The following is a 23875-nucleotide window of genomic DNA, read 5'->3' as shown; positions in this document are numbered from 1 at the left end:
AGCTTTCTCACCTATGGGCCTTCTCTTTGTATTACTAAACCCTTCTCTTACCCAATCATTTCTTACTTGATCCACACTTGTCACACCACATTGTCCTCAGACATTTCCTTTCCACGACATTCATCATCTTACACCCATTCTCATCTACAGCAAATGTCTCGCATCCACACAGCATCAGGACTACTGTGCCTTTAAAGATACCCAGGTTTGCCTTCATAGATAATGACCTCTCTTAACACACATTCCTTAGTGTTCCCGGGCCTTCGTCCTCTTACCCACCCAGTGACTCGCCTCAGCTCTCATGGTTCCATGTGCTGCCATATCCACACCCAGGTACTAAAACTTTACTTACACATATAGAACAAAGTGGTAAAAATATTAACTACTGAACTAAAGGCTTTTAAACACAAATATTTCTGTTTCTTTTATTCATTTTGTTTTTCATATTCACAAATGGTATATACAATGATTATGTACACTGCTCCTGTGGACAGTGATACTTTTACGTCTTGTACACTGCTATATACATGTCGGTTCAGTACAAAATATAAACATTTCATTGATTCCAATACACATTTAACCTAATTCAAAACTCACGAATTCATATCAGAATTACACTACGATTGCACAGTGAACAAGTTAAAATTAAACGGCCTTTGTCTTACCCTACCTTTATCACTCACAGATCTGAGACATCGGAAATGCCTTTACTTGGGGAAATGCTTCTGAAATTTGTGTCAGTTCATGCACTGGACATATGCAACTTAATAATTTGTCTGGCTGTTGTGCATTCATAATTATGCTAAATAAAAAAATACAACTACTATGAAAAACACTCAAAAATTTTTAAGTTGTTGCCAGCATACATGGTCATTCTTGCAGTAGCAGTCATCACAGACAATATACATTAAGTTCAGTTTAACTAGAAATGGTGAGAGAATGTGTGTAAAGGTTTTTCCTCTCTCTCTCTTTCTCTGTATGAGTTTGGTGCACCAACGGCAACTTTGTATGATTATTTTGCAAGTCTATGTTGTATAATAGTATACAAACTATAGTCAGGCCAATTATGACAATAGCATATACCTCATGGAAAAGTTTGTGCTGGTAACATACACCAGACAGACATGGTCAGATAGTTATTTTCTATGATATTAAACATATAAAGTGCTGTACTTGCACATTTTCTTTAGACAGATCCTGTATTCAGTAATGTCATCTACATATTTTGGTACATCCTGTATACAGTAATGCCATTTACATATTTCATATATTAAAAAATCCTGTTGTGAATGCATAGGTTATACTTTTTTCAGTCTTTTATGAACCTATGACTGAATTACGAGAATGTTAATAAATGCAAAACAGTACATTGAATGCAGACTTGGATTCTATAAATATGCATTGATCATTTCCTACCATCATAGAGTGAAAGACAGGAATAAAAGGAGCCAACCCAGTTTTCATTAAAGATATTGCAATATTCCTAGAAATTGCTTGACTCGTTTCCCTCTCTCTCTCTCTCTATATATATATATGTATGTGTGTAAGGGGCTGTGGTTTTGGTGCATTACACGACAACTAGAGAATGTATGTGAACAAATGCGACCTTTCTTCATCTGCTCCTGAAAATACCTTGCTAATGCAAAAAATGGCAAACATGTGTATATATATATATATATATATATATATATTTTTTTTTTTTTTGCTTTGTCACTGTCTCCCGCATTTGCGAGGTAGCGCAAGGAAACAGACGAAAGAAATGGCCCAACCCACCCCCATACACATGTATATACATACGTCCACACACGCAAATATACATACCTACACAGCTTTCCATGGTTTACCCCAGTCGCTTCACATGCCTTGATTAAATCCACTGACAGCATGTCAACCCCGGTATACCACATCGCTCCAATTCACTCCATTCCTTGCCCTCCTTTCACCCTCCTGCATGTTCAGGCCCCGATCACACAAAATCTTTTTCACTCGATCTTTCCACCTCCAATTTGGTCTCCCTCTTCTCCTCATTCCCTCCACCTCCGACACATATATCCTCTTGGTCAATCTTTCCTCACTCATTCTCTCCATGTGCCCAAACCATTTCAAAACACCCTCTTCTGCTCTCTCAACCACGCTCTTTTTATTTCCACACATCTCTCTTACCCTTACGTTACTTACTCGATCAAACCACCTCACACCACACATTGTCCTCAAACATCTCATTTCCAGCACATCCATCCTCCTGCGCACAACTCTATCCATAGCCCACGCCTCGCAACCATACAACGTTGGAACCACTATTCCTTCAAACATACCCATTTTTGCTTTCCGAGATAATGTTCTCGACTTCCACACATTCTTCAAGGCTCCCAGAATTTTCGCCCCCTCCCCCACCCTATGATCCACTTCCGCTTCCATGGTTCCATCCGCTGCCAGATCCACTCCCAGATATCTAAAACACTTCACTTCCTCCAGTTTTTCTCCATTCAAACTCACCTCCCAATTGACTTGACCCTCAACCCTACTGTACCTAATAACCTTGCTCTTATTCACATTTACTCTTAACTTTCTTCTTTCACACACTTTACCAAACTCAGTCACCAGCTTCTGCAGTTTCTCACATGAATCAGCCACCAGCGCTGTATCATCAGCGAACAACAACTGACTCACTTCCCAAGCTCTCTCATCCCCAACAGACTTCATACTTGCCCCTCTTTCTCCCCTATCTGGGGATAGGGGAGAAAGATTACTTCCCATGTATTCCCTTTATGTTGTAGAGGGCGACTAAAACTGGGGGAGCGAGGGGCTGGAAATCTTCCCCTCTCATTTTTATTTTTCCAAAAGAGGGAACAGAGAAGGGGGCCAGGTGAGGATATTCCCTTTAAGGCTCAGTCTTCTGTTCTTAACACTACCTCGCTAACATGGGAAAAGTCGAATATGTATGAAAAATAAAATATATTTATACATGTTTTGGACAATCACATGTTTACCAAATGGCGTCCTAGCTTCGTCTCTTCGATGTATATCAACTGACTTATATTTTTCTCTTGTGTCTCCCCTGATGATGTGATTATTACATGAAAGTGCACTTGGGAACTTATCGTGTTTCATTTTCCCAGTGGACTCATAGGAATATATATATTTATAAATTTTTTTCATACATATTCGCCATTTCCCGTGTTAGTGAGGTAGTGTTAAGAACAGAGGACTGAGCCTCAGAGGGAACATCCTCACTCGGCCCCCTTCTCTGTTCCTTCTTTTGAAAAGTAAAATGGGAGGGGAGGACTTCCAGCCCCTTGCTCGAACCCCTTTTAGTGGCCTTCTACAACATGTAGGGAATATGAATGAAGTATTCTTTCTCCTCAGTCATGGTGTGTGTGTGTGTGTTTCCTGTGTGATGGGGTGGCGACAGGAATGGATGAAGGCAGCAAGTATGAATATGTACATGTTTATATATGTATATGTCTGTGTATGTATATGTATGTACACGTTGAAGTGTATATGTATGTATATGTGCGTGTATGGGCATTTATGCATATATATGTGTATAGGAGTGATTGGGTCATTCTTTTTCTGTTTCCTTGCGCTGCCTCGATGATGTGGGAAACAGTGATTAAATATTTTATATAATAGTGATATATGTATATATATATATATATATATATATATATATATATATATATATATACACACGTTTGCTGTTTCCTGCATTAGCAAGGCAAGGTAGTGTCAGGAACAGACAAAGAAAGGTCACATTTGCTCACATACATTCTCTAGTTGTCATGTTTAATACCCCAAAACCACAACCCCTTATGCATACCTACGCCCAGATTGTGACCTCTCTTTCCTCAGTGTTGCTAGGACCTATTTCCCCTCACCAATCGTAAGTCTCTCCTCAGCTCCCATGGTTCCATTTGCTACCTTTCTATTGTTTTCCCCTCACTGCTTCACATGCCCTTCTTCTCATTTGACAGCAAATCTTCCCCTGTTTTCCACATCACTCCAGTTCATTTTATCATTTGGTTGCTTTTCACCCTCCTGTCTGTTCAGCCCCCAAACTCAAAATCTTTTCCATTCCATCCTTCCACCTCCAGGTTGCTCTCCCGTTTTTCCATATCTCCTCCAGTTGTGACACATGTATCCTTTTTGTCAATCTCTTCTTACTCATTCTCTCCATATGTTGGAACCATTTTAGCACACTCTTAGCTTTTTTAACCATATTATTCTTATTACTAAACCTCTCTCTTACCCTTTTATATATAAGTAATGCACAATGTTATGGGTGGTTCTGATGCTATCTATGTTTCTTGCATATTTCACATTATACCTCAAGACTTTACCAAAGGAAACCTTACATGGTTGGAAGGTTGGTTCTGTGAAATGAAATGGAGGTCTGGATTTGCATTAATACAAGTTTTAGCACATAATATCTTAAGAAGTGTGGAAAAGCACAGCGGAAGATTACAGAGACAGCAATATTTTTTCACCGAGATTCTTATTTTTTTACATGATTTATATAGGTATATGAACTGAACCTTTAGTTAATAGAACAATAGTACAGGAACTAAAAGATAACATCCTATATTAATTTTCACTATTTTTTTGAAGGAAAGGGAGTGGCAGCCTCTCCAGTAAGGTCACTGATTTAAAAAAAAAAAAAATTAGGCATGAGCATATACAACAAATAAACGCTTACAAACTTTACCTGTAAGCCTGTGTAGTTGAATATGAAACTTGTAGATTTTATATGCACACAACCCTACCGCTGTGATGAGCTACCCAGTAATAATAATAATTGTATAATATGTAACTTGACATATTAACACCATGGTTGAAAAGGCATCCCTTTCAAATCTTGGTTAAAAGTTCCTTAAAATTTTTGTAAATATAATAGTACTGCAAACCCTTGAGCCTCTTATGGTCATTTTTCTGTATTTGTTTAACTACTGATGGGACAAGGCTTTACTCATGAGACCCATTGATAACTGTCACACACTCATTCATTCATTCAGACATGTGAGCTTAACTGAACGTAGGGTGTGTTTTGAATAATTATTGGAAGAGCTGTTCTTGCTAGTATTTAGTGGCTGGGGAATTGTATTTCAATTGCTGCTGATAGTTATTTTATATCAGTGGTTTGCTGCTAACATTCAAATTCAGTTCAGCAATCTTGCCACCATAACTAATTCATATCCCATATCTTATACTACAAAATAAATCCAGTAACTCCATACTTAAAACAGATAAACCTTAATCCAAGATATTTCAAATTAAAATATTTTCTTTGCATCACAAATAACAGATTAAAATATAATTACATGTTGTAACCAAAAATATTTTTAAAACTAAAGTATTTCTATATCAAGATATGCCATTTAGCATTCTTCTTACACTTAGAATCAAATGCCCTTTGCAACTGAAACATGTCAGTATAGTGCTAAAAAGTCTAAAATTAAATGATACGCATTTACTCCATGCATACAAATTATTTCAAAACATTCAATACTTACAGTCCAGTCAGTCTCTATATTCACCAGTTCACATTGCAAGCTGTTCATGTAAGTTTCTCTATATTTGAATGACCTAATCTAGAATCAGGATAATGCTTGAATCATTGAAATTCTCACATATGACAGTGAATGCAGCACTGCAACTAAACATGGATCATAATTGAAGATTTGCCTTCGCCAAATTCTGAAATTCAGGGAGTGAACTTTATCAGCCTGACTTAAAATAACAGTATCATCATAATGCAGTGGAGGAAGAACAGTATGGAGTTTGAAATTCGGTGACTATACAATGAATCAAGACCAAAATGTTATAATATATGTTTGAATATTGGCAGTTTTGTATACAGGTTGAGTATCCCATATCCGAGATGTCTGAGACCAAAAGTGTTTCAGATTTTGGAACATTTGCATATACATGAGGTATCTTGGGGATGGGATCCAAGTATAAATACAAAAGCCATTCATGTTTCATTTACACCTTATACATATAACCTGAGGGTAATTTATACAATATTTTTAATAATTTTGCACATGAAGCAAAGTTTGTGTAACACTGAACCATCAAAAAGCTAAGGTGTCACAACCTCAGCTGCCCCTGTAAACAATACGTTGGTGTTTAGCATCACTTTCATTCATGACACTGATTTTATATGCTACTGATAAGCAATGATTTTCTTACACTTATTCACGGATAAGTACTTAACAGAAAAAAAAAATATAAATGAAATACAATTTATACAATGAAAAAAAATAATGTTTAGGGTAGTCACCACTCAATTTTTTCGGAATTCAGAGCATTTCGGATTTCGAAGCATTTCGGATTAGGGATGCTCAACCTGTATTGACATTTTCGTGGTGTAGCAGAGGTACAAGATGTCAATGTAAGCATTTAATTGTATTTGATTATTTAGTGCAAAATAAGGGTCATGGTACTTGTATATTCAGTGAAAATTAAATTTTTTTTTTTTTTGCCAGTGCTTCATCTAGCATTGACAGCTTCATTTAGACTGATGAATTCATCTTAATCCAACACCTCTTTAACATATTTTGGTAGGACAGACAAGTGTCTTATCTGTGAAATATCTAGGAACAGTGAGGGAAAACATTCCATCAGTATGTTAACCTAATCCAACACATCTTTGATACATTTTGATGACATTATTTTTTTAGTGAAAGGTCTAGCAATACTGAAGGCAACATGACATAAGTATATATTAACAATAGCCATTGCAAGCAAATGTTATTACATGTAGTTTACAATGAGAATTGTCTTGAAACTTAAAAACTTTACACAACTTCGTTTGCATGAATTACTAATCCTTCACCTCTGAAAAGAGTTATTTTCTAAACTTTGCATAACTTTATTATCATTTACCACCAATTCCTGAAATGTGATTTTTTTTTCTTCAGATAAATACAGTAGTGTTAAAACATTCTTTATGTAGTGAATTCCTTCCTGTAAGTCTAAGCATAATGGAGCAACTTGCAAAGAAAGTCATGATGCCTACATTAGAGCAACCAAAAACATTCAGTCTAACTATGACTATCACAACTTATAATATGTTTCATTACATCTGATTTAGTTTATTTCCCCTAATTTCATTTTAAAAAGAACGTCGTAGCAGCATATTGCAAATAATTTTACTCAAAAACAGTGTTTAAATTCTCGATCAGTCACTAACCCTTCTTGTAAGAGATAACGATACACTGAAATTATCTCTAGTCATGCACATGTTCTTTACCAAATGATAGCAAACCTGAAATACAAAATATTAAAATGAAAACCATACCTGTTTTTCATTTCCCAATCAGCAGAATCGTGGCAGAAAAAGATGAAGACACAACTAAGGCATTTGCTCACATTTACTGTCTGGCTGCCATGTATAATGCACCAAAATTAGAGCTTTCTTATTCATAGCCAAGCCTCACAAACGTTTCTATGATTTCCCCAGCCACTTCATACGCTCTGATTTAGCCCACTGGCAGCATATCACCCCATGCATACCACATCATTCCAATTTGTTCTGTCCCATATGTGCATTACACCCTTATATGCGTTCAAGTCTCAACAAATCAAAGTGTCTTTCACTTCATCTTCCTTTTTTTACCCACAATTTCCTACTCAAAGTTCCCTCCACTTTCGATGCATGTAATTTCTGTCAATCTCTCTTCACATACCCACTTCAACACGCTCTCTTCAGATTTCTCAAGCACTCTGTTTACCACCACACCTATCTTACATAGTGTCACTTACTTGGAGAGCCCTCCTCACACCACATTTTGTCTTCAGGCATTTTATTCCTAGCACCTCGCCTTCTTCCACACTTTTGCATATAGGGCCTGTGATTTGCATCCTTACAGCACTTTTAGGACTACTATATCATCAAACATACCAATCTTTGCCCTCTGAGACTAGTGACCTCTCTTTCCACATAATACTCACGGCACCTAGAATCTTCGCTCCTTACCCATCCTATAGTTCACTTTAGCACATATAGTCTAGTCTGCTACTGGATTTTCTCCATTCAAACTCATACTCAAACCAAACTGTCTTTCTCCCCTACTAAACCTCATTACCTTACTTTTATTCACATTAACTCAACTTCCTCCTTTCACACATTCTCCCAAACTCAAATGCCAGCTTCTGCAGTTCCTCACTCGAGTCTGCTAACAAAGCTTTGTCATCTGCTTACAGCATCAAACCTCCCAGGCACCCCCCACCCTCATTCGACTGCAAACCTTCCCCTTTCTCCAAAACCCTTGCATGTACTTCTCTCACCCCCTATGCACAAATATATTAAACTCATGGTGCTATCACACATCTCTGATGCTGACCCACCTTCACATGGAACCACCTGCTATCTTTCCTTTCTGCTCATACATATGCCTTACTTGGTAAAAACTTATTGATTCTAGAAGGTTTCCTGCAACACCATACATTTGTAGTACCTTCCACAAAGCATCCCTTGCAATCCAGTTATCCACCTTTCCAGATCCATGAATATCACATGTAAATCCTTTTCTTTCTCCAGGTATATCTCCCTCAAATTCAAGGCAGACATCTGGTCCACACATCCTCTAACACTCCTGAAACCACACTGTTACTCCACATTCTGATACTCTGTGCATGCCAACTCCCTCAGTCATCACTTTCCCACACAGCTTACCAGTTATACTTAACAGACTTGTACCTCTGTAATTTGAACATTCTGTTTTGTTCCCCTTGCCTTTATACAATGGCACAATAAAGGCATTCTGTCAGTCTTCAGGCACCATAATTTGAGCCATACATAGATTAAAAGTTGCGACTAACCAATCAACACAGTCACCCCTTTTCTAACAGTTCAACCTCAAATAATGCATGAATAAATAAATATTGTAATCTGGGCTTCTTAATAGTCTGGTATTCTACTCATGTGAATAAAATTCATGTTTGCTGTTTTTTCGTCACAATAGTGGATATATATTTATAGAATTTTGAAGAATGTCATTTAATGATCATTTGGGAGTTTAGTATTGTCTGGATCAGGGGTCTGCAACCAAGTTTTTATTAATAGATATTTTTTGTAAATTATTTTTCATAATTTATGAACATGGAGAGTAGGACCAAGGCAGGCCTTGTTGTCAGACTTACGAGATTTAGTCTCACTCTTAGAGTTAAGTCCAAGAAACAAAAACTAAAATGATGAAAGCTTATTCCAAAACAAAGAATGAATGTTGGAAATTATAATAAAAGGTGACAGAATATTGCTTGTTTGCCAAACATAAGGTAGATCCCTTCCACTACTTAAGTGTCAGCATTTTTATTTCTCTGTCTCACAGTCATATCTTAGTTGTCAAAGCATTTTATTCAAGCCTTCCTATGATAAGGGCATATGTGACTCTTCTTGTGACATTTCAGTTGTGATACCACAGAAATATGATGAGAAGCACTTCCAAAAAAGGTAAAGAAAATTTTTATTAATTCTTTGATTATTTTTGAAATTAGGAAGAGAATGAATGATATGAGAGCTAAATTTGCCAGCAGTCGCTTTTCACAAGGCTTGTAATGGAGATGAAAAATAGTCTAGTAACATATAGAACTTTAAAATTGTTCTTTTCCCCCCAAATAAAAGGGGGAGGGAGGGGGAAATTGATAAAAGAATGTGATATTTGGAGTAGAGAGTTCTTTTGACAAGATACACCTTTAAACTAACCCCAATTTTGCATAGATTATGAGAAAACTTTTTGACCACAAAATTGTTTTCTTGTTAAACTAATAACTTGTCACTGATCAAAAAATATAATTAAGTGATGACACAGTGACCCTATTTCCAACAATATGTAAGATTACATTAATTTGAGAGATTATCAAAACTGATTTTCATTGGAGTTAGAATAGTCCATGGACATAGTAGACATTCTTTAGAGGAAAATTTGGATTCAATGGTGATCAGTGATTCCTCTGCTAAATAGAAGCAGTGAAAATACTGCCACTAATGAATGGATGAACAATAAGTGAAGCTTTTCATCAATTATTCAAGGATTGTACTATGAAAAGTATGCATCTGCAGAAGCTAGCAATTTGCAGTGGTACACCAAGTATGAGTTTATTGCCCACTCTTAAGAAAGACCCTTTCCCAGAAATCATTTCTTAACACTGTATCATCATTCATGGAGCTGTGTACACAAAACCTTTTACTTTTCTTTGTGTCTTAAGTGTTGCACTTTGAACAATCACCTCTGTTAGGGCTACAGCTTTTCTGGAGCTGAATATAAGATTGTGTGCAAGGTTTCCAAACCTAGTGCAAGAGATAAAGTTTTTTAAGTCCAGAAACAAGCCTTATGTGCAGCTAAATAAAAAGTTTGGTAATGGATTTTGCCTTTCTCATTGCTGTGATAAAGATTTTGGATCTTCAGGGTAAAATACAAATTGTTTGAATGATCAGTCCAACCAATGCATTTAGATGCACAGTAGATATATGGATATCACACATAATCAAGAAATAACTTTTTCACTTCCAAAACGTGAAAAATATAGTTGAAAATGTGTGTTTGAGTGCAGTGAACATGCCTTTTGGAGGCGAGTTTGAAACATTTCAACAAGCACTCTGTGAAAGACAAGAATAATCTGGTGTTATATAACCAGTAGTGAAGTTTTTGTGAATCCATTTAACACAGTTGATATTCTCAACACTGTTCTTCCCAGTGGGAAGTTATTTCACTGAAATGGAAGAACTTGAGTTGGAAATTGTGAACATTCAGAGGGACATTATGAAAACTTTCATTTTTACTGCTCAGAAGTGCTGCTCGTAAGACTAAATTTTACCATGGATCAACCTATCTTAGTGAAACTCTCAAATATGACGTGCATAAAGTGAAGCACAAGTTAGGCTGTTGGAATCCCATCTCAGCAACTGTTTGTGAACTGCTCCCTTATGTTAATTTCCAGATTATGACAAGCTGGTGGAAGAAATCCAATGTTTAGTTTGTTAGCAAATATAATGTCCTCTTTTCTCTAACTATATGCACTATAATCAGAGTATAATTCTTGCTCCTTTCCTTGTGCTTTTGAATTTCATATACATTTTGAGTTGACTGAAAGACTGCATGCATTGGTGCTTGCTGCCTTATCTTCAAATTTCACAGTTGCTTGTCTATAGAAAATGGTTTGGGACCCCTGATATAGATTATGAAAATTTAAATGATCTGAATTCAGTACATACTAAATATACTTCATGACCTTTGAGAAATATTGATTTGTTTGAAGATGCAAATTACCCTATATTATGTACAGCTAACAGAGAACTTGTATGTCTTCAGAATTTAATTGTTGTATATGGGTAAACAGACTTGTAAATAATTTTAGGAAAGCAATAGTCATGCAATTCTAGCTAATCTCTTAGAGTTCAGGAGGACCTCTGCTTGCATGCATGATTTTGCTAGTGGATAACAGTGCAAAGTTTGATAATGTCCTCCTGTATATCAGCAGGTCAGTGGGGTTGATACTCTCTATAGGTTTATGTCTTTCAAATTTTACCTTATTTTTGCATGCTTAATAATTGAAGTAAATCTTTATAATGCAGATGAAGACATTTGATCAGCTGCAGCACACTTTGCTTGGGTCCAGTTTCAAGATACAGCAGACCCATTATTTTTCATTAAAAAGAAACTGCACTTTATCTAAAGCATCCTCATACAGCACCATGAATAAACATTTACTGACTGATTCTGGTGAATTGTCCAACATTCAGTTGTTACAGAATATAATTTTTTTGATGTGACTGCACTAATGATGATATCAAATACGCTAGAAAGTTCATTCTTCAATAGTTGTAAAATTACCAAAAACATAATTTCTACTTTCTGTGAATCAACTATACCACAGGTACATGGGGGGACTGAGAGGTACTGATGGCAGTGCCAGAACCTTAATGGAAACCTTGAATGCCATAACAATCCTAAGAAACTCTAATGCAATTTTTACTGGAAATCACATTAAGAATAATGGTAAACCTTTTGTTTGAAGACTATTTATGAGAATTCAAGGAGATTCATGTACTCATATGCATGAGCCTTGTAGACTAAGAACCCCTATTCCTATGAGTTTGTCTCTGGTTCTGATGTCACTGTGCTAACTCCAGTTAGTATGACAAGCCAGTGTTGCATTCATTACTAAAACCCTATTTCTTTTTAGAGAGAATTTCATAACTTAATAAAGAAACTTTAAGTTTCCTAAGAGTATTAGCAAATACAATATATTTTTATTATAGTTTCTAAAACATGAGAATAATTTTTCAGATGTGATACTGTTCTTTGACATTATACGTTTTAGTAATTGTTTTTCATGAAAAATAAAAAATGACCATGTATGTGTTATATAAATAAGGTAAGAATTGCTTTTGCTGATAAAAACTTTGAACAGTTATTATGGGAACAAGTATACATATGAGTGGAGCAGCATGGTAGGTTGCAATCTTATTTTCAGTCAATTGTTGTGATCCACTGTGAACACATTCATGAGTCATCACTACAGCTGCAAGTTGTACTATAGGGAAAGGAAATCAATAAATAAATATTAGACAACACAGACATGAACAGCTCAACTTATGCACTAATTTTGACAAACTCGGAAGTGTGTACAGATGAAGATGGAAATCACAAAGATGCTTCCAATACCCGACCCTGAGTATGAGTACAAGTGGTGATGCTGTATTAGTTCTCTTAGGAAAACTGAGCGCAGTGATGCATTATTAGTTCTTAAAGACATACTGAGCATAATACCCAGTGCACACAGTAAATTAAAGTAAAATGTTAAACCTATGGTAAATTAAATTAATACTACGCCCACTGCCAACCACCTATTTGTGTTAAGTGGTTTACACCAAGTCTCTGAACAGTTCTTAATGTACTCTAATGCACTAATGGCCATGTTGAAATTATAAATAGAAATCTCGGTTGTTTTCATTCTTGCAACTACAAGTGCTTCTCAGCCATTTCAACAGCAATAAATTTTCCATTAAATAAAACACACTGAAAATAACCTATAGATTATGACTTCATGACCACAGGCATTTAACAGAAAGAGCTAAAATATCTGTAGAACCATAAATAATAAGGGCCCGTACTATGGTATCACCAATTGGAACACTGGCAGTGGTGGCAGTGGTTGACAGTGTGTGTGGACAGATGGTTGGGCACTACCTGGTCATTAACTGCCCACTGAGACCCTCCCACCATGAGATCCATTCCATGGAGGGAATCATGCTCTAGCTTCTTCATCACTTGAGTGAAAAATTTAACCAACAAACGGACATTATTCTTTAAAATAAGTAAACCAAGTAAACCAACACAAAATCTGTCATTACATATATCACAATTGCATCACTGTGTGATATTTGAATTCTAAGAATATCATTACTCTGTGGTCTGATAAACTTCAAACTTGCATCATTATATTGTAATATCACTTGAACAGACGACACTTGTATATTTGTACAGGCAACCAAACTCAGCATAGAGCATTACTACCTTTGGAATTGGCAATGATGGGGTGGGGTTAAATGAGACTATAAAACTGTTAACTGTAAGTTTACAAATGCCAATAACGTGTGTGTGTGTGTGTGTGTGTGTGTGATCAGCATGTGACAAAAAAAATTTCTTTTGTTAATTTGGTTATGATAAAAGTGGCCAGTGATGCCCAGCCAATGTCCTAGAGATCATGGTGACAGGCGACTAAGAACTTGCCGCTCTTCATGCCAGATTTACCACTGTATGACTGTGGAAATCTTCACAACTTATCTTCTAGACAGGGAGATAACATCCCATTGTGCTTTATTTAAATTAGCATTAAAGATTTCTTGCTGGTGATACATGTCAACTTTTTAAAAAATAAGCATTAGTAGCACTTGTAGATTTGATTCTTGATTTTCGTATGGCAATATCCTCCAAAAGTAATACAGTTACTCATTAATGATCATTATGCTACTGTGCTACAAAATGAATTCAAACAGAATCCAAGAAATACAAAATATGAGGTAAGAGAGAAACTCACGTTTCACAAATAATAAGGAGATGCAGAATTATTAATAGTCTGTTGCTTCAGACAACAAGCAGCAGCATCCTGGAGAGACCTTGATCTAAGGGGAGATTTTCGTCTTGAGTGAGTCATTTGCATCCTTGGGGGCATGAACCTGGTGGCCAGTCTTAGTAGGGTGATGATGTACACCACTGAAAGTCTTACTACTACATCTGGATTTTATTTGTGTGATAGGCACCTGATTCGTGGTATAGACACCAGAGAGAGAGTATCTGCGTGTTGTTTTTAGACCTCGTTGCCTGCGCTTGGTCTTTGTATGAGGTACATCTCCCAGTAAATGGGGTGAAATACTGGTCATGTTGGAGGATGCCTGTAATGTGTCCAGGTCCCAGGGGCGAGCGCTTGACGAGCCAATGGAGTCAGGCTGGGCAGGTGGGGGGGTACTGCTGCCTGGTGCTGCAGAGGAATCGGTGGAAGGGGTGCGGCTTGGATGCGAGATGAGTGTTGTGTCGGAACAGAGGGCAGCGATGAGTGGCACATCCATGAGCTGGCTTCGCTCCCGCAACTGCTGCAAGCTGAGGAGACCCCCTGGCCTCCGGCAACGAACCCTCCCAGCACCTCCCGTGGTGGTCCCAACAACACTCCCAGTCCCGTCCAAGGTCTCCTGGAAATAAATTATTACTTATCACAGTGCTGATCTTGTTCGTACACTGCAAAATTATATTGGTTTGAAAGAGAATTACTAAAAAGTAAAAATGAACAGGAGGAAACCTGTCATGTCAAAAGTATAGTTAAGTAAACTTTACCTAAATGTCGTAGACAGGAGAAAAAATTAAAGAATACATTAAAAAAAATTAGATAGTAATCAGAATATGTTGAAAAAGGCTGAATTAAGCCTTCTTTTTTCACGGGATAAGTTTCAAATGATATGTTATCTGTATTCATCTGTTATACTATCAACATATGAAAGGAAACTTACTTTATTCCAAACCAGGTCTGCTTAATATAATTTCTGGTTCACATCCACTGAAGTAAGGTTTTACTATACTTACAAAGGATTATTTGCTCTGTATTTATCAGAGATATGTACTATACATTTTTCTAGCAAATTTAAAAGATTCACAATTTATATTTAACAATAAATGCTCTTTAATCAGAATGTAAATAAGCTCTGTTATTCTATACCACTATAGTGTAACACTAAGATTTAACATGCAGATGGCTCTAATTCATAAAATTCAGCAACACTAACATGTAACAGTGTTTAACAAGCATATAATTATGATTTAAAACATTTTGAGATTAGACAGCATATTTTCTATGGATGAAATAAGTTACAATAGTGTAGCTTTCAAACTCAAGTCATGAGATTCAGTTAGCTTCTTAGTTATATTACTGAAAAATACAAAACAAAGTATTGCAATTTGTAAAATAAAAGGAAACATTGTAAGTGTTATATTTCTGAAATTTACAGATATATATTATCAGTGTTGCCAGAATCTTCAAAATTAGTCCACTGTCAAGAGATGACATGCCAGGTGTTTTTGCATCACAGTCAATTAAAGAGATTCAGTTTACAGATCAGAAAGAGTTGATATAGTGTTATTTGTTGGGATTCTCGTAAGAGTGGTTGCTGTCAGGTTAAGGCTTCTTGCTTGTATGGTGTTGCCCAACAGTATAGATTATACCACAAATTTTTAATGCTGTCCTATAATTTTCACATTCACTGAAATACAAAAGTTTTGTCAAATCTCTTGGAATTAAATTTCAGCAAAACTTTACTTGATATGAGGTCCATTAACAGGTTTGTTTATTGTATAGCTGTAAATTTAACAAAGAATTTTCAGTCTTACAGCATATGTGAAATTCAAAGCATAATTATTATTTGACCCAGACAATTTAGGTGATAATAGAAAAAATTCACCATGTTTTCAGTAATACAAGAACACATTTCAATTGAATAGGTCCCTTTAGTAACTTCCATTACATTTGATATGTCAAAGAAGAATACATGCACATCACAGACATGTTAGGTACTATATGCTGAAAGCTATGTATCAATAAGCATGGGATGATATTATAAATTCAAGACTATGTCATTTTTATGTTAACTCCAAACAATCTACTGTTTCAAATCACTATCTGAAAGTGTGAGCTACATAAGAGGATTACAAGCAGAACAGAGGAGGATGCGTGCAGAAAAATGATGTCTCACAAAAGTCAGTCATCACTGGTATGCTATGTTATGGTGGCCCAAGACATCAGCACAATGCTATCTTCATCTTAAGGAATTAATTGATGTGCATTATATTTGGTCAAAACAAGTATTTGAAATTTTATTTTTACAGAAATTTATAATTTAAAAACTTCACTGTACTAACATCTTAGGCCAAGCAGGTCATGCACAGCACTGAGAAGCCACGTACTTGTGAGTTGTCCTCACCTTGGGCCGGTAAGGTGGGGGTGGAGGCAATGGGTGGCCAGCTGATGCATGGGAATCGGTTGATTCTGCTAATGATGAAGAAAGAATGGATTCATCAGAACGAACACGAAGCATAGATGATGCCTGATGCATTACTTCAGAGTATGGTTCATAGCTTCCAGTAAGACTCTGCGTTGATGCAGAATACCCAGAAGGTGCTGACGACAGTGATGAGGATGCCAGTGATTGCTGAGAAAAGTAGCGTCCTCGTGCCATGGAGGAATAGCCAGAAGATGACCCAGGCTGGTGTGAGGTGAGGCTCTGGTATGATGGATACGATGACAGGACTGATGCAGAGGCACTTCCTCCACTTGTCACTACACCACTACCACTTCCACTTCCACCACAGCTGCTTAATGCTGCTGCAACATTGGGAGTTGATCTATATAAAGGTGACATCTTTGGGCTGCGGTATGGAGGGGGTGGAGGTAAATAAGCAAAGCTGCTACTGCTGCTGCTGCTGCTAGCATGCTGTTGAGCTTGGGTAGCAATGACCTGTCCCTTTTTAGCATCCATGTATTCCTGTCGACTTAGTGCAGGGTCCTTCATAGGATATATAACATAATCCACATCAGAGTACAACTGGGCCTTGAATTGTTCAATTTGGCTTAAGCTGACTTGGTTAGTATACACTGTAGCCAGAGACTGCTGCTGTTGTGGAGGATAAGTACCAGGGTCACTAGCACACTGGTAGGTGGGAGATGGTGCCTCAACTGCAACCTGAAACCCACTTCCTCCTGGGCCAGCACCTACACCATAACCATGGTGTGGTGATGGTGGAGGTGGATTCTGGAAAAAATTCTTTATATATGGCTGATAAAGGTAATTTTGTTGGGGTTGTTGCTGATGTTGTTGGAACATTGGCTGCTGGATACCTGACTGAGTATGTTGGTGCTGTTGGTGATAACCACTATATGTTGGTGATGGCAGTAGTGGTACACCTACAACTTGGGCATATGCAGCTGGCTGATACACAGTCTCACTGCTTAGTCGCTGCTGTAATTGTTGTAGTTGTTGCTGTTGTTTGAGTTGCTGCTGCTGCAATGCTTTCTGTTGATGTCTGAGGTAGAGACTTCTTGGGGTTACAGTGGGGTGCTGTTCTGGGTGAACACGAGCCTTATGTTTGTTTATGTTAGATGAAGCACGGACATCCAGGTAATTATTTTTTCTAATTACAGGTACCTCTACAGTATTTTGAGTACCAGATGCTTTGATTTTATTTGATCCATGATCTCGAGAATAAGGGGGTGGAAGACCCAAGGGTCGCATTTCAGGCAGTTGAGCAGTACCACGTTGTAGAGATTGGATAGCATCTATTTTTGGCCGAGGCTGAACTTGTGGTAAAGTGTGAACTATTCCTCTACTTAGAGGCACTGAAGTGAATGATGGAGCAGCAGTAGCAGCTAACTCAGTGTGAGCTTTAAGCACAGTGATTCTGGGCTTTGCAGTTATAAATTTGGCAGGTGCCTCACTTGCATTAGCAACTGTTGTTTCACTAATTACTGCATCTGGTGCAGTGTGAGATAATCTGTCACAATTTGGATCCTTGCTCCTGGGCAAAGAGTCATCAGGTGATGCACTGTTAACACGGGAGGAAGCTATGGCAACAGGTGTAATAGTTTTTATGGTTGACATGGAAACAGGAGCAGGAGGAATTGCTAAGAAACGATCCTCAGTTCCAGGAATTTGCACATAGTCACTGTCTGTGTCAAAAGTTGATGAAACTGAAGTGCGAGGTCGGTATAATCCCAAGGACATTGCTAAAGCAGGTGAGTATGATGCCAACAAAGATGCTTGGGCACTTTCAACAGAGTAATCTAGATGTTCTTCATCCTGCTGATCTGATTCAATTGGAGAAGTTCCACCTTCTGAAGGGGATGCAACTGCCTGAGCACCAGCTCTCTGTGTTCCCAGTCCTTGCGCACCCAGTCCTTGTGGGCTAACACGATGGGCGCTGGCTGATGGAGTAGCAGTTCTCTCTTCTTCTGCTTCCCTTTGTTCAAGCTGGGTGTTACTCTGATCTGGGAACCGTAAGCCATCTTTGAAAAATTCTACGTAATCATCATTGTTATCTAACTGGCTAAAATCCTCCTCTGAAAAATTGTAAGTTGAAGTGACAGACTCATCGAGGTCTGGCTGTACCATCACAGAGGCATCATCACTTACAAATGTTGGACTTCCAAAGAAATGAGCAGATGCACTAGCTGAGTCTAGGGAATCATGGTATGTGTGTGGCCCAGTGTCCCCTCGTTGTGCTGCTACACTCGAGTTCTCACTATCTAATTTTTGATGCAAGAAACCTGCAGAGGCTTGCTGCAAGATACACATGGCACAAGATCCACATTTACAGTGCTCTTCATCATTCTCATCTTCAGGGTCATCAGTTGAAGTAATTGATGCATTGTCATCATCACAGCAAGTAGAACAGCAATTATGTTGTGTGTGTGACATTCCTGCACAAAGATCACTTTCTTCATCTTCACCCCGTCCTGACCTGTCTGCAGCCATACCTGGTAAATCTGCAAGATGTGGGAGATCAGGAGCTAAGGATAGGTCTGCAAGCTCTGCACCCAGTGTCAGTTCTGGGGGAAGCCTGTGTGGGACCATAGAATATCTAGAGCGAACTGTGGAGGCAGATTGCTGTGATGAGGAGGAATGGACACTACCTGCTCGACCTAATGACACTCCACCTGCTTCACTTCCACAAGCCCCTGTAGACCCAGTTAAGCGCCCTCCAGATGGTGGAGTTGAAGTTGGTGGCGTGAAGGAGGGACAAGTTAGGTTCTGTTCATCTGGATAGCAATGAGAAAAAGAAAAATTATTGGATCATATAATTAATAGGAAGAATCTTATATAATTACTGTATCTTTTAATCAAATTCAAAGAAAGATATCCTTTTATAACCATATCAAAGAATACAGAGACTCTTCAATCAGTTAAGAGTAAAGACTGGGTACACATTCTAAAAACACTGAGGCACTCTACTTGCCCTACAAGGATAGCATGAAACTTTCTAATACATATTATGTCACTACTGATTTGATATCATTAACTTTTTGCAGTATTACCAATTAAGTTTTTTAAGGAGAGGATTTAAACTTATACAAACATAGATTACTATTGTTTATCCATAATATCTTTTTCTGCATTAAAAATTGATGCATGTACTACAGATCTTACCCAAAATTTTAGCTTCTCACTCATCTTTTTCATAAGTCCACATTATTTCAGCATACCCACTTCACCTCTCTTGACCATATTTTCCTCATTACTACACCTCTTATTTACCCTAACATATCTAACATCCATCCTTTAACATACTTTGTAATGTAAAGCCCATACCTTGCATTAACACAACACCACTGGGATGACTACACCATCAGACATTCCCATCTTTGCCCTCCCAGGCAGTAAACTCTCTTTCCAAATGCTCATCAGTACACTCAGAACCTTAGCTCCTACACCAACCGTATGGCTAACTTCAACTTCCATGGTTCCATCTGCTGTCTGAAACACTCCACTTTCTCCAAGTTCTCTCCATTCAAACTCACACTCCAACCTGTATCTCTTCTCTGCTGTGCCTTAAAACCCTACATTTAATTACATTAACTTTCAACTTTTTCTTTTCACACATTCCCCCAAATTTGAGTATGCCACCAGAGCTAGGTCATCAGAAAACAGCAAGCAACTCACCTTCAGGCTCCCCATCCCAACGGACTTCAAACCCCTTCCTATCTCCAAGACCCTTGCATTCACCTTCCTCACCACCCCAACCATAAACAGATTAAACTGCCTTGGTAACATTACACATCCCTGCCATAGACCCACCTCCACCTGGAACACTCACTCAGCTCTCCTACCTGCACACATGCCTCACTCTCATGAAAAAAACTCCTCATTGTTTCTAGTAGCTTTTCTTTCACACCATATATTCATATCACCTTCCATAAATTATTCCTACCAGCCCTATCATATCCTTTCTTCATATCCATAAATGCCACATACTAATCCTTCTCTTTCTGTAAATATTTCTCACACAAATTTTTCAAAACAAGCACCTGATCCACACATTCTCCACAGCTCCTGAAGCCATATTGTTCCTCCCCAGTCTGAAAGTGCAATGCTTTGTGTATGCCAGCATTCTCTCAATCACCACTCTCTCAATGCAATTTACCAGGTACACTCAACAAATTTATACCTCTGTGATTTGATTATTAATTTTTCTGCTCCCTTCATTCATGCCTTCATTTGTTATTTTGTTCTCTTCACACTATTCAGCTCTTAAAACATTATTATGTTATTCTCCCTGAAGTATACTAATGTTCTCTCTCACTTGAACTCTTTTGCCCTCTTTTTCAGCCCCTGCACTTTGCTCTTGACCTACTGCTTCCTCTTGTACATTTCCCAATCACTTGCACTCCCTCCTTGTAGCTAAATCTAAATGTGGGAGGTGGGTAGATTAGAGAGAGTAGTGAATGGTGGGATGAGAAAGTAAGTTAATAGTGAAAGAGAAAAGTGAGGCATCTGGGCAGTACTTACAAGGAAGGAGTGCAAGTGATTGAGGGATGCATTACACATGACAGATAGACTGAATGTGGATGAAAGTGGCCTTTTTTTTTTTCCCCCTTGGCACTACCTTGCTATATCAGGGGGAGTAGCAATGCTGTTTCCTGTGGGGCAGGGTAGCGCCAGGAATGGATGAAGGCCAGCAAGTATGAATAAGTACATGTGTATATATGTATATGTCTGTGTGTACATATATGTATGTATATGTGTGTGTATGTTGATATGTATATGTATGTATATGTTCATGAATGGTGTGTTTATGTATATATTTGTGTGTATATGAGTGGATGGGCCATTCTTTGTCTGTTTCCTGGTGCTACCTCACTGATGCAGGAAATGGTGATCAATTATAATAATAATGATAATATATATATATATATATATATATATATATATAAATATATATATATATATATATATATATATATATATATATATATATATATATATATATATATATATATATATATTTATGAATATATATATAAATATATTTTTTTTTTTCAAACTATTCGCCATTTCCCGCATTAGCAAGGTAGCGTTAAGAACAGAGGACTGGGCCTCTGAGGGAATATCCTCACCTGGCCCCCTTCTCTGTTCCTTCTTTTGGAAAATTAAAAAAAAAAAAAAACAAGAGGGGAGGATTTCCAGCCCCCCGCTCCCTCCCCTTTTAGTCGCCTTCTACGACACGCAGGGAATACGTGGGAAGTATTCTTTCTCCCCTATCCCCAGGGATATATATATATATATATATATATATTCATACATATTCAACATTTCCCGCATTAGCGAGGTAGCATTAAGAACAGAGGACTGAGCCTTAGAGGGAATATCCTCACTTAGCCCCCTTCTCTTTTCCTTCTTTTGCAGTGGGAAACACAAGATTTGAATGATGCACACACTCTAAAACCTTTCCTTCACCACTCTGCTGGGGAACTATAGCTGTATATCATAAAGATATAAAATATATTGGCTCACTTTTTTGTACATACCATTTACTTTTGAGAGTATTTCATTCTTTCTTGTAATGTGAAACAGATAATATGAGTGATTCATACCCTCCAAAATCCTACTTCATTTCTTGACCACTCCCTGAGGGGATCTGCACGTTAACTTATGTTATTCCTTGGCAGTATAAGGTACTTCAGTTCACTTTTTTATACCCTCTTCTATTATGTGTATTCATTTCATTTTTTTCTGGGGAAACAGAAAATTTGAAAACCTTGTTTTTTGCCTATATTGCGATAAAACTTTTTCAAGTCACCAGTTGTTTAAGAGTTAAGGATTACTGCATGGTACACTCTTCTGTGTGATCTGTGCTTACTTTTTTACAACATATATGACGTAAACTTTTGAAGAAAATGAATAAATTATAAATTTAGGAGGCCGGTGGCATCAGTTAGACTAGAAAACCTTAATGGGAAGATGTCATGCAGCTGCAAGTGTTTTACGTAGATACAACTAAGATATTCAGTGATGTGAGGTGAATGATAACTTCAGTATGGTGTCAGCAGCTCTTACCAATTAAAAGTTAGACATACACATAACAAAATTGACTCTCATCTAATGTCTGAATAGGTTCATAAAGATGACATTACTTTTACATGCTAGCTAGTGTGGTAATATTAATGAAACCTTACAAAAATTAATGCTTGGGCTATAACGGAAACCCAGACTTTCTAAATCAATATATCTTTGCTAACAGAAACATTAAATGATTTGAAGAAAATAGGGTTTGTGTGAAACACTAAAATACTTATTTAGTCATGTCACAAGAAAAATTAAATTCCCACTTTGTGAGTTAAGGAAATTCTTTAAACTCACACTGTGCTCAAAATAGAATCATACACTGCACAAAAGTTAAAATTTCCCAGAAACTAAGAAATAGTCAGACGTTACTTTCAAAGCTGTTAGCTGAAATAGCTTTTCCAGTCAGCTTATGTTAGAATCACAATTTGGAAAAATTTCATACAATTCAGTGATTTTTAATGAATGTAGTGAGAACCATCTAGGCATTCAAACAATAAAGAATTTCGTATATCATATTTTGTAGCCAACCCGTTCTATGATGTATATTCCTATGATAAATGAAAGATATGTAATTTCTGCAGTCATTAACTTTGTACTTTATAGATACAGGGCATCATTCCTTACTTTGCTGTGGCACCATAAAAAGAACTAAGTGAAAACAACATTAATAAGTATGGTTACGAGCAAGGAATTCAGTAGTTCCAAAGGTATGGTAAGGAAGCCTCTGTGCTTACCAAAGTCTGGAGTATGAGCATGAGTGCTGCTGGATGAGGAGTCTAGTCGTGATAGAGATCTGGTTAGAGACTCTACTCCACTCTCAATACTCGCAGCAGGGGGTGTGTTGATTGTAATCTCAGAGTCAAGATCATCTAGTGGTCAAAACATGCATTACTTTGATTAAGTTTGCCATTTCATGTATATATTATGCTTAGTGCTAAAAAAAATTGCAATGAATGTTGTAAACATTAAAATATTTCCCTAGAATTTTAATCTTTTCCCAGGTAAAGGCATCATTATCTGGCATCTGTCAAACCTAGGCAGTGCTTGGTATGAGAATATCCTGATTGAATAAGCAATTCCCCTAGAGATTCCACTAAAAAAATTTAATACTTTATTTCTGTAAGTACCTATATTAATAGTTTAAAACAAGAGAATGGTGGAAAGACACTGTGTCAATCAAACAGCACTGGACCTGAAACTTGTACACCCTTAATTTGTTTAGTTTGAAACATTCATCCAGAGGTGTCTTTCTACCAAGTTTGGATTTTG

The 23875-nt window shown here is 37.3% G+C and overlaps 1 protein-coding gene across 2 annotated transcripts in view; it reads right to left on the bottom strand.

Annotated features, from left to right (window-relative positions):
- Window positions 1-411: 411 nt before the first annotated feature.
- ex (FERM domain containing expanded) overlaps window positions 412-23875 on the bottom strand; it is a 153123-nt gene continuing 129659 nt past the window's right edge. Inside the window, exons 11-13 of one of the 2 annotated variants that reach the window (XM_071678272.1) lie at window positions 23341-23475; window positions 16472-19302; window positions 412-14692 (exon numbers count right to left, since the gene is read on the bottom strand). In XM_071678272.1, the coding sequence (XP_071534373.1) occupies window positions 14129-14692; window positions 16472-19302; window positions 23341-23475 (3530 nt within the window). In that variant the 3' untranslated portion in view covers window positions 412-14128. Of the gene's footprint in view, window positions 14693-16454; window positions 19303-23340; window positions 23476-23875 lie in introns of both variants that reach the window. The other variant, XM_071678273.1, reaches the window with a different exon arrangement.

Source organism: Panulirus ornatus, chromosome 27, assembly GCF_036320965.1.
Source record: "Panulirus ornatus isolate Po-2019 chromosome 27, ASM3632096v1, whole genome shotgun sequence".
Classification (NCBI taxonomy): Eukaryota; Metazoa; Arthropoda; class Malacostraca; order Decapoda; family Palinuridae; genus Panulirus; species Panulirus ornatus.
The sequence above is the reverse complement of the archived record's forward strand: the minus strand, read 5'-3'. Positions and strand labels throughout refer to the sequence as shown.